At 42.3% G+C, this 12,752-nt stretch overlaps 1 protein-coding gene across 1 annotated transcript in view; it reads right to left on the reverse strand.

Annotated features, from left to right (window-relative positions):
• Positions 1-205: 205 nt before the first annotated feature.
• Positions 206-12,752, reverse strand: part of GCFC2 (GC-rich sequence DNA-binding factor 2) — a 31,284-nt gene continuing 18,737 nt past the window's right edge. Inside the window, exons 15-18 of the mRNA XM_075860976.1 lie at positions 9,721-9,787; positions 7,254-7,400; positions 5,010-5,134; positions 206-786 (exon numbers count right to left, since the gene is read on the reverse strand). Of these exons, the coding sequence (XP_075717091.1) occupies positions 678-786; positions 5,010-5,134; positions 7,254-7,400; positions 9,721-9,787 (448 nt within the window). The 3' untranslated portion in view covers positions 206-677. The remainder of the gene's footprint in view (positions 787-5,009; positions 5,135-7,253; positions 7,401-9,720; positions 9,788-12,752) is intronic.

The following is a 12,752-nucleotide window of genomic DNA, read 5'->3' on the forward strand; positions in this document are numbered from 1 at the left end:
AGAGCAGTGCGTGGGTAGGGAAAGCAGGACTCACTCTCTATGGGTCCATTCATGCGGGGCAATCAAAATTCTGTTTTTTGCTGCCATTTTGTGAAAAATAGCAGCAAAGAACGCTGTATGAATATACCCGGAGTACTGGCAGCATTTAATCACATTTTTACATTAAGATACTAAATCAAATAGTACAATCATAGACTGTGATAGATTTCCCCCCCCCCCCCCCTACACTATGCTGCCCTCAGATAGAAGACCTGATATCTGCTTTAAAGTGATCATATCTCAGCATAGACGTTCAGTCTGTTCTACTTTCCATACTTACTTTGCCAAAAAGAGAGACATTATCCAGTTGGAAAATTTCCTCTTTTGCAGATTTCAGCAGGGAAGAAACAAACCCCAAAACATGGAAAGGAATTAGGGACTATAAATCTAGCCGTGTGAAGGGGCCCTAAAGACCATGCTGATGGTGAAGGCCGGGTTCACATTTATTGGTAACATAAACTGATCAGCTGACGAGTTCTATTCATTTTTAGGACACAAAAACAGATGCAAAATTGCAATAGTCTGCAGGAGTCTTCAAGAGGTAATGACAGCGCTGAGTGACAGGAGACTGTTCATGTGTGAGCACCACAGAGGTATAGACATTGCTGGGCGGCTGCTTTCTCGGAGGATGATGCTGGTCATACAGTGATGCGATCTCCCTCCATGCTGTACTGCGCAACCATGGAATCTGCAAGATTCTGAGCTTTGATCTTGATTAGCAGAGACACAAGAACCTCCATGCTTTTCCTGGAAGCACAGAAAATGGTTACGTCTAACCATGTACATAGGTAGGGTTTTCTTGGAAAGTTATAGGGGTTGTAGGAGGTTTGAAAAAAGGTCTACTTTTTATCAAGAAAACAGTGCCACCCTTGTCCATGGGCTGTGTCTGGTATTGCAGCTTAGTCTGATTCAAGTGAATACCAGATAAATACAGAAACATTGAGGGCGCCATTTGTTCAAAACACTTTTTTCGAAATTTCATAAACACTCAAATAAAACCAATCACACTAGTATTTTACTTTCTGCACGTTACTATTGATGGGAATGAGGAGTGTGCTGATCTTGTGGGAGGCAGTGACCTGTCCATCTATGTTAACTCCTTGAGGACTGGCTTATCTTGAGCCTGCAGGACACAGCGATTTTTACATTGTTGTACTCCAAGACTACCTTGAAATATAATAAGATTACCTTTAAAGAGGCTCTGTCACCACATTATAAGTGGCCTATCATGTACATGATGTGATCGGCGCTGTAATGTAGATTACAGCAGTTTTTTATTTAGAAAAACTATCATTTTTGGCGGAGTTATGACTCATTTTAGCTTTATGCTAATGACTTTCTTAATAGACAACTGGGCGTGTTTTACTTTTTGACCAAGTGGGCGTTGTGGAGAGGAGTGTATGATGCTGACCAATCAGTGACCAATCAGCTTCATACACTTCTCCCCATTCATTTACACAGCACATAGTGATCTAGCTAGATCACTATGTGCAGTCACTTACTCGCGTATTAACGTTACTGAAGTGTCCTGACAGTGAATAGACATCACCTCCAACCAGGACGTGATGTCTATTCACAATCACGACCTTTCAGTAACGTTTGTGTATGATTTACAGCACAGCAAGCGTAGTCTCGTGAGATTACGCTGTAAACTGTCATTTACAGCGAGATTACGCTTGCTGTGCTATAAGTCACACACAAAAGTTACCAAAGTGTCAGGATTGTGAATAGACATCCCGTCCTGGCTGGTAGTGATGTCTATTCACTCTCAAGACGCTTCAGTAACGTTAATGTTTGTGTGTATGTGACTGCACATAGTGAACAATGCAGAATCACTATGTGCAGAGTAAATGAACGGAGAGACGTGTATGACGCTGATTGGTCACTGATTGGTCAGCGTCATACACTCCTCTTTACAACGCCCACTTGGTCAAAAGTAAAAACACGCCCAGTTTGGAACGAAGAAAGACATTAGCATAAAGCTAAAATCGCTCATAACTTGGTAAAAAATAGATAATTTTCCTAAATAAAAAACACTGCTGTTACCTACATTACAGCGCCGATCTCATTATGTAGGAGACAGGGCACTTATAATGTGGTGACAGAGCCTCTTTAATGTAAAAAATAGGGTTATTTTATTTTTTTAATTTTGGATAATTATTTTTTTTTTTAAACGAATAATTTTTTTATATTAGTCCCACTGTGGATCACTGCAATCATTTGTATAATGCCTTGGGATACATACTATTACAAAGCATTATTGCCTGACCGGTAACCTATTTTTTTTTTTTTTTTTTAAATGTATGAGTATTTGGTGCAACTTTCAAATTCGTTTCTATTAATAATTATTTAACTTTTTGAGATACAGCTGCTTTGTATCCTGTATACAGAGCAGCTGTATCTTGCGCTAAGACCTGAATCAGTCAGGTCAGCGGGACTGACTGGTTCAGTGATAGTGGGAAAACGGCTCCTGATTTTCAGCAACTCGCGTTTTTTCGCTGAGTCTTTTACGGCCGTTTTTCTATAGAGTCAATGAAAATGGCTCAAGAAGTGACATGCACTTCTTTTTTGCGGGCGTTTCATAACGCAGCCATTTCTCAAAACTGCCGCGTAAAAAAACAGCCCATAGGAACAGAACACAGTTTTTCCCATTGAAATCAATCTGCAGATGTTTGGAGGCGTTCTGCTTCCCATCTTTCAGCAGTTTACGGCCCCAAAGACGGACGAAAATAAGCCGTGTGAACATATTGCCACGGGAAAAAAAAGTCTCTCTGGAAGGACTTGGGCACCAAGTACTGCAACATTTTCCCTGCAACAGCCGCTGCAGAGTAAGGTCTTATTCAGATGAACGTGTTAAACGTCCGTTGAAGCAATGGCCGTCACATGGACCTATATAATTCAATATGGCCGTTCACACGGGCATTGTTTCAACGGAACGTGTGACGGGTCCGTGAGAAAATAGGACATGTCCTATTTTCTCACGCTTCACGCATGACGCAATAGACTAGTCTATGGGGGATGCATAAAGCATCCCGCAGGGAAAAGCATGGCTGCACCTCGGACGTGAAAAACATCAGTTTTTCACGTCCGAGATGAGCAACGCCCGTGTGAATCCAGCCTTAGGGCTTATTCAGACGAACGTATACTACATCCGTGATTCTCACGCGCCTCGCACAGACCTGTTAGTCTATGGGGCCGTGCAGACTGTCCGTGATTTTCATGCAGCGTGTGTCCACTGCGTAAAACTCACGACATGTCCTATATTTGCCCGTTTTTCGCGCATCGCGCACCCATTAAAGTCAATGGGTGCGTGAAAACCGCGCACGGCACACAGACACACTTTCGTGTGCCGCGCGTGATGCGCGCTACAGTAGTCAAAACTATGAATGAAAACAGAAAAGCACCACGTGCTTTTGTTTACAAACAGAGTGTCATAATGACGGCGGCTGCGCGAAAATCACGCAGCCACGCATCATACGCTGCTGACACACGGAGCTTTTGTGGAGCGCAAAACGCACACGCTCGTGTGAATCCGGCCTTAGTGTGAGGCTTCCCCTGGCAAATGTTCCTGCTCGATGAGAGAGCAGGTCCACTGACAAGCTTCTGTGTATGATGAACTTGTCCTGTCCTCATCAACAGGTAGAAATAGCAGTAAATCAGACATGCTGATCGGGACTGTGTAATAGTGAGAAGCCATGGCAATAAATCAGGCGGAAGAACGGGGTTTGTTTACTAGCACAACCATTCTTAGGGTAGGAACACACTAGGCGTAAACACTGCAGATCTTCTGCAGCGGATTCATTGTGGAAAATCTGCAGCGTATTACAGTAGCAGCAGTGTGGTGGAGATTTCAACAAATCATCCACACTGCGTAAAAGAGACGCGGGGAAAAAAAAACGCACAGAAATTTACCTCGTTTTCCCCATTGAATTCAATGGGGTGCTTAAACCCGCAACAAAGGGGTTTGCAGGGCGACACACTGATTCCGCCGCAACAATCACAAGTAAGAAAACAAAATAATAAATTTTTTTTTTTTTTAAAGTTATACTTACCCAGAGTTAACCACTTCTTCTCCAGTCCAGCCTCCTGGGGTGACGTTTCATCCCATGTGACCGCTGCAGCGGTCACATGGCCTGCAGCGTCATCCTAGGAGGCCAGACTACGCACAGAAGAGGGGGTAAGCATAAACGTTTTTTGCTTTATTTCCTACGGCGCTGCTTTCCGCAGCGGAAATTCCACCCGAAAAAACGCGCCACAATGTGGTGCGGTTTTTTGGACGGCATTCCCTGCAATGTTTAGGGCTGATACACGGTGCAGTTTGACGCAGCATATCCGCCCTGAACACGCTATGTGTGTTCCCACCCTTATTGTTAATTCATTTTTATTTATTTTTTACTCTTTTCTGCAGTAAAGGCAGGTTATTTACTGTCCACAATTCACTTTAGCTAACAAAATTCTGTGCCGACTCGTTCCGGAATGTATCCGAATAGTGGTTCGAGCTCAGTTTTTCTGATACAAAACTGCAAACCTTCTGCATAGACAGATTTAAAACATTACATCCTGGCTGCCTGCAGCCCCCACTAGGGGGAGTGTTGGGGCTTACTGCATACGGAGTGATTATTGAGTACAATGAACAATCAGTATGCAGTGAGCTCCTGAGAGCCCTCTAGTGGCGGCTGCAGGCCACCAGAATGTTTTAACCCTTTCACTGACAAGAATGTTCGTAATAGATCAGAACTTTAAAAGCATGTTTGGCAGAGCACTTGCGCGGCCAGCTCATTTATTCTCCCCCTAGTGAACCCTCCTCAGCATAGGTGCTGGTCCCAGAGGTGGTACCCACATCTATCAGACATTTATGGCATATCCTCTGGATGTCAGATGTCCGGGTTGGGAAAGGTGGTGAGGGAGGTGTTCCAGCTCAGACCACCACATGAATGAATGTAAAAGCAAAATAAACCCCAGTCACTCACCGGTCATTCAGCTTGTGTAGAGCCTGGATGCAGTTTACCACGTGCTTGCTGAAATTTCCCAGTCGCGTTAACGTTAAACCACTGCCGAGTCCTTTAAACCAGCTCTGAGGTAGATACTCCACTATCTGCAAAGAAACAGAAACTGAGGAACCCGCAAACACCCAGCCATAAGCTGCTCTAGATCCAGTCTGAAGAGAAGGGACCCGGCAAGACCACAGATTTCAGTGGAATTTCATCGGTCTGTAAGCGCGTCCTTTTATCTCGGATATAGCAAAAATATTTTTTTTATTATCTAGGAAAAGTGATCAAAATAATTAATATGTACCTAAATATGTGCACTAAATTCTGGATATGCATTGTGTAAATTCAAGTTTCTAAACTAAAAAAAACAAAACCACCCCCCCAAACCCTTAAAAGGTTCCCCTACTTGACATCTCATAAGTGTTCAGTCGGTGCTTGCCTGGCAGCTGAGCGGATGGATGAGGTGATGGAAAGCAGGGCCTCTGTTATTGAGATCAGTGGTGCTCCAGAAAAATGGTGAATTCCCCATGAAATATACATTTTGAAGCACCTTCTCTTGTTATCCCTCTATTATCCCTCTATTATCCCTCTATTATCCCTCTATTATCCCTCTATTATCCCTCTAGGAAATGTATGAATAAAATGACAGCTGAGAGTTTCTAACACGGCTTCTTCCCTGACGAGTCTCCTCAGCTTTGCTGCTGTGCTACTATAGAGGGTCTGCTCCTTCCCTAATAAGCAGAGTATAAGGGGTATCCTCAGCTATACCATCATGCTACTGCAGAGACTCTGCTCCTGCCCTGACAAGGATTAACCCTTTCATGGCCAAGGGTCATTGATGCCCCTGTGTTCAGGTCAAATTTTCCATTTTTGATATGCACTTATTTAAATGATATCATCTTTGCGACCGCTTTGAATATCACAACTATTTTTACAAAACTTATGAGGCTTTCATTTTCTAGATCAGTTTAATTAATTCCGTGTTATTGATTTCTATTATGAGTAGACAAATCACTAAGAATGTGGGGAAAAAAACCTAACTTTTTTGTAATAGAAATAGAGATGTATATATAGAAAAAAGCAGAGGATTGGAGCAGCACTGTGAACAAATGCCTGACTAGGCTGGTGCAAAGCTTCAAAAATAAAGGAGTGACCTCTCCTTATGTGTTAGATATCCAAAAAAGAGAACGTGAAGCAGCACTCAAAGTGAATTTATTCATCCAACATGGAACCACAGCGTTTCACCTCCTCTATGACTTGAAAATGCCTTCATAGAGAAGGTGAAACGTTGTGGTTCCATGTTGGATGAATAAATTCACTTTATTTGAGTGCTGCTTCACGTTCTCTTTTTTGAGATATATATATATATATATATATATATATATATTCTGTTTTTCATGGACGTTAATTTTGTCCCAACCTCCTGAAGACACCACAGTGCCCATGTAGATAGTGACGCAATACCACTGTAGACAGTGCCACGTTGCACACAGAGTGCCAGTGCCCATAGATAGTGCCCCCTGAAAATAGTGCCACAGTGCCCACATCGTGCCCATGTAGATAGCGCCAGTGTCCCCTGTAGGTAGTGCCAATATAATGCCACAGTGCCCATGGAATAGTGCCACACCCCCTGGATATAGTGCCACCCTCTGCGCATAGCACCACCCACTCTGTAGATAGCAACATCCCCCTGAAGATAGCAAGATCCGTCCTGTAGCAACATCCCCAATGCAGATAGCGCGCCCCCCCCCCCCCCAATGTAAATGCCACTCCCTTCCTGTAAATAGCACCACTGTAGCTCCCTGTAGGAGAGGAATCCCTCTGGCTGGGGATTGTTTTTACAGGGAGCCCCTGATGGCTCTGTCCATATATGGATAGTGACGCCAGGGGCTTCTCCAGTAGCGGAATGTATGCCCCAACAGGCATCATAGAAGGACAGCCATAGGGACCTTTGATAGACCCGGGACTGTCTGCCCACTTTTGTCATTGTATGCTGCAATCATCAGGCTTATGTTTGCTGCATATGTTTACATATATGTTTGTTGAATTCCGAAATGTGGCAGATGTCGGGGGTGGGTAGGGACACCATCCTATATTAGATAGTGGGTTTGTGCGGACAAAATCAGCGGATTCGGATGACTCGTCTAACACGTACAGGAACATTAAATGTACCAGTCATGACCAATGAACGCTATATAAGCAGCACCGGGCATCACGCGTTACCTTGTAGCATTTGTTCACTACATCACAGTCCGGCTCTGCATTGAGAAGAACAAGCAGAAGGTAACGGTTCAGCAGCTTGTCCAGGCCGAGCTCTTGTAAGATTTCTTCTTGAAGGAAACCATCCCATAGAAGAATGTTCCCGAACAACTAAGAATAAAAGCCAAAGAATGTCAAAAACAATAATGCATGACCTAGTTCCCTTCACACTGGCCCTTTAAGGGTGTTCCTGACATGGGCCGTGTAAACAAGCGCCGACCAACGAGACGGCTCGTTGATCGGTGCGCATTTGCAATGTTTGGATATGTATAGGGACGAGAGTTTGTTACTCCGATCGCTCTTCCCTATACATTTTCATCATGTCGGCAGCGCATCTCTCTGATTACAGAAGGAGATGTGCTGCCGACCACGATTATTTTTAATTCTGCAGGAAAGAGCAGATCAGGCGATGAACGAACGTTTGCCCGATTATTGGCCCCTGTAAGGGTCTGCTGTGTGGGGGGAGATAGTGTGCAGCTGTGTACGCAGTGAAGATCTCTGCTGAGGTCTTCCTTCATGCTGGATGTAGTTATATTAGCAGCAAAGGAAAATGAATTCCTGTGTATTAACCCTTTCAGGACGCAGCCATTTTTTTTCGGATTTTCCTTTTAATTTTTTTCTCCCCAACCTTACCAAAGCCAGAACTTTTTTATTTTTCCGTCTATATAGCCGTACGAGGGCTTGTTTTTGCAGGATGAGTTGTAGTTTTTCACGGCGCCATTTATTGTGCCATATAATGTATTGGGAAACTGGAAACAAAATCTTTGTGGGGTGGAAAAGGAAAAAAACTGATTCCTCAATCAGTTGAGGGGGGGGGGGGGGGGTTTCCTTTTTACGGCTTTCACCATACGGTAAAAACGGTGCACTCATTTTATTCTGTGGGTCAATTTGATTGCGGCGATACCAAATTTCTATAGTTTTTTTTATGTTTTACTACTTTTACAAGAAACTAATTGTTACAAATACAATTTGTGTTATGTCGCCACATTCTGAGAGCCATAACTTTATTTTTCTGTGGATTGAGCGGTATGAGGGCTTATATTTTGCGTGGCGAGCTGTAGTTTCTATTGGTATTATTTTGCTACATGAGACTTCTTGATCACTTTTTATTTAATTTTATGTGGGATGTGAAGTGACCAAAAAAACTGATTGTGGCGTATTATATTTTTTTATTTTTACAGTGTTCAGTGAGCAGGTTCAATAGTGATATATTATAATAGTTCAAACTTATGGACACAGTGATACCAATATTGTAGATTTTTTTACACTACTTTAGAGGGGGAAAAAAATAATGGGAAAAGGTTTTTTTTTTGTTGTTTTTTTACACTAGTAAAAACTAACTTTTTTTTACACATTTTATTACTCCCCCTAGTAGACATTAACCAGCAATCGCTGGTACAATACACTGCAAGACTAATGTATTGCAGTATATAGTCATTTCTACAGGCTCCGGTTAAGCCCTGCCAGAGACTTAAAGGGAAGGTGTCATGAAATGTTTCTTTTTATCATCTTGCTTTTAGTATGATAAAAAAATAAAAATGTATTTATTTTTGTGTTCTACTTTTTTCTTCTCTATGGGGGCTGCCATTTTTTTGTTTCATCTCTGTATGTGTCGATTAACGACACATACAGAGATGGAATACGGCACATACAGCCCCATAGAGAATGGGAGCCGTTCCATTCTCTGAAGCGTACGCTGTCTGTGTGGGAACGAGGCATGCGCCGCTCCCACACAGACCAAAACTAAGCTTGTTAGCAGAGTGACATCCGGCGCCATTTTCATGTGGACCGGAAGCTGCTGCCGGACAGTAAGATGACCACTTCCGGCCATATATTCAAGGAAGCCAAGGCGCAAGGAAGCAGGTAAGTTATGTTTGTGTATGTGATGTGTGTATTATGTTTGTGTATGTGATGTGTGTGTATGTTCGTGTGATACTGTCTGCTGTGCACTGTATCTAATCCTCCTACACTGTGCAGTCGCTCAGAAAATGGTGGCACGCAGTGTGGGAGGTTTAAAGATTCAACCCCCTCCTTCTTCTGGCACTAGCCAGAATAAGGGAGGGGGGATTGTATGAGGACACTAGAGCGAGTGTGTCTATCCCAAATTTGCAGCATGAGGTTGCTTTACCACATTGACCATGCTGCAATTTTGGGAAATACTCCCTCTAGTGCCCAGCACATGGAAATGTTATAAATTAGAATCTAATTTATAATATTTCCTGACTTGTGGAAAAATTAAAACAATGTGTAATAACTAAAAAAAAAAAAAAAAAAAAAAAAGAATAATTTCTAGCGACATTCCCTTTAACATGAAAACAGACCTAGCCAAGGAAAGAGGAGACATTTGAATTGTGTCCAGATATCACGTGACATACAATAATGCACATACTTCATGTAGTGGAGACGAGGACATAGCAACATAATAACTTACTTTCACAGCTGACCAGAACCGTCTCTCCTGGAATTCAGACTGTGGAGAATTCTTATCTTCTAATAATCTATAACAGAGGACACCAAAGTCATTTACAGTAACAACCTGTATCCCGGCACAGCTGCTGATCTAGAACTAGATCATCCAGAACCCAGAGTACGGCTATTCAACGCCCCATTCAAAGCATGGATGTCACCCTTTATGTGCCATGTCCTTAAAGGAGTATTCCCAGAATCGACAATTATAACCTACCCACAGGATAGATAATAGTCTGATCGCTGGGACCCCCACCGATTATGAGAACAGGGGTGCCTCTACCTCCTCAGTGCCCGACCACAGTGAGGTGAACGTTGAATGGAGTGGGGGTTGAACATGCGCGCTGCCACTTCATTCAAAAATTCTATGGAACTGATCGAAACAGCCAAGTACAGTGCTCAGCTGTTTGAGTCAGTCCCATAGACATTGAATAGGAAGGGAGTGGAGTGGCGAACACCGCTCCAATCAAGGTCCTCCTCACTGCGGGGATTGCAGGGAGGAGGATCTGAGGATTCGGGACCCCTGTTCTTGCAATCGGAGGCTGAACCAAGCGATGGGGCCCTCAGCCATTAGACAATGATCACCTATCCTTTAGATAGGTGATAATTGTGGACTCTGGGACAATGCCATTATTGTCAGCAATGCATACACTCCCATTATATGACTGCTTACAAGGGAATCGGTCAGGAGTTTTGAGGTCTCAAAGCTGCTGAGAGCGCAATATAGGAGAGGGGGGGCATTGTAAATATACCTCTTTTTGCAGTCATGCAAGTTGCAGGACAGAGAAATTGATGCGACTTCCACGGCAGGGGAATTAAACAAGTGCCACTCTCAGGGAGCGTCCAGTCTTAGGCTGGAGTCACACGAGCGTGTACTGTCCATGATATACAGTCCCTATGTCGGTTGCATTTCCCGGACCGAACACACTGCAGGGAGCCGGGCTCCTAGCATCATAGTCATCTAGGAGTCCCTGCCTCTCCGTGGAACTACTGTCCCGTACTGAAAACATGATTACAGTACGGGACAGTTGTCGGGCAGCGAGGAAGGGACTCCTAGCGTCATAGATAACTATGATGCTATGAGCCCGGCTCCCTGCACTGTGTTCAGTCCGGGAAATGCAACCGACATACGTAGTGTATATCACGGACCGAATACGCTCGTGTGAACCCGGCCTTATGTAAATAAACCTTAATCATTGTGTAGTGAAAAGTTATAGAACTTTTTAATTTACTTTGTGTTTCAGTTCCTCACCATTTTCAGGATCACCACTTTCTGTCAGTGAATGGTATTATTCTGGTTTATGATCGGTGGCTGAAAACCTGTACAGACCAAAAACTTCTCACAGAGGAGTGTTTGTAACAATTGTATCCAGTCTAGATCATGCTTTGTGGGATAAATACAACAGGAGCATCAATTTCTCTCCTGTCCTGATAGTTTGTTACAATGTGTCATCCTGAAGTCCAGACTGTTTATCTCAGAGAATTGTCTAGAATGGTTACAATTGTATCACAAATTCTGCTGTTAAAAGTATAAGGGTATGTGCAACCGATAGCTTCCTTTTACGTCTGAAAAGACAGCCTGTTTTCAGGAGAAAACAGCTGCCTCGTTTCAGACGTAAAAGCTCCTCCTCGCATTATGCTAGGCGTCTTTGACGGCCGATCATTTGAGCTGCTCTTCATTGAATTCAATGAAGAACGGCTCAAATTCCGTTTCAAAGAAGTGTCCCGCATATAATGTATATAAGTGTCCTGCATATAATGTATATAAGTGTCCTGCATATAATGTATATAAGTGTCCCGCATATAATGTATATAAGTGTCCCGCATATAATGTATATAAGTGTCCTGCATATAATGTATATAAGTGCCCTGCACATAATGTATATAAGTGTCCCGCATATAATGTATATAAGTGTCCCGCATATAATGTATATAAGTGTCCCGCATATAATGTATATAAGTGTCCCGCATATAATGTATATAAGTGTCCCGCATATAATGTATATAAGTGTCCCGCATATAATGTATATAAGTGTCCCGCATATAATGTATAGAAGTGTCCCGCATATAATGTATAGAAGTGTCCCGCATATAATGTATATAAGTGTCCCGCATATAATGTATATAAGTGTCCCGCATATAATGTATATAAGTGTCCTGCATATAATGTATATAAGTGTCCTGCATATAATGTATATAAGTGTCCCGCATATAATGTATAGAAGTGTCCCGCATATAATGTATATAAGTGTCCCGCATATAATGTATATAAGTGTCCCGCATATAATGTATATAAGTGTCCCGCATATAATGTATATAAGTGTCCCGCATATAATGTATATAAGTGTCCCGCATATAATGTATATAAGTGTCCCGCATATAATGTATATAAGTGTCCCGCATATAATGTATATAAGTGTCCCGCATATAATGTATATAAGTGTCCTGCATATAATGTATATAAGTGTCCCGCATATAATGTATATAAGTGTCCCGCATATAATGTATATAAGTGTCCCGCGTATAATGTATAGAAGTGTCCCGCATATAATGTATATAAGTGTCCCGCATATAATGTATATAAGTGTCCCGCATATAATGTATATAAGTGTCCCGCATATAATGTATATAAGTGTCCCGCATATAATGTATATAAGTGTCCTGCATATAATGTATATAAGTGTCCCGCATATAATGTATATAAGAAGTGTCCCGCATATAATGTATATACGTGTCCTGCATATAATGTATAGAAGTGTCCCGCATATAATGTATATAAGTGTCCTGCATATAATGTATATAAGTGTCCTGCATATAATGTATATAAGTGTCCCGCATATAATGTATATAAGAAGTGTCCCGCATATAATGTATATAAGTGTCCTGCATATAATGTATATAAGTGTCCCGCATATAATATATATAAGTGTCCCGCATATAATGTATATAAGTGTCCCGCATATAATGTATATAAGTGTCCTGCATATAATGTATATA

Source organism: Rhinoderma darwinii, chromosome 4, assembly GCF_050947455.1.
Source record: "Rhinoderma darwinii isolate aRhiDar2 chromosome 4, aRhiDar2.hap1, whole genome shotgun sequence".
Taxonomy (NCBI): domain Eukaryota; kingdom Metazoa; phylum Chordata; class Amphibia; order Anura; family Rhinodermatidae; genus Rhinoderma; species Rhinoderma darwinii.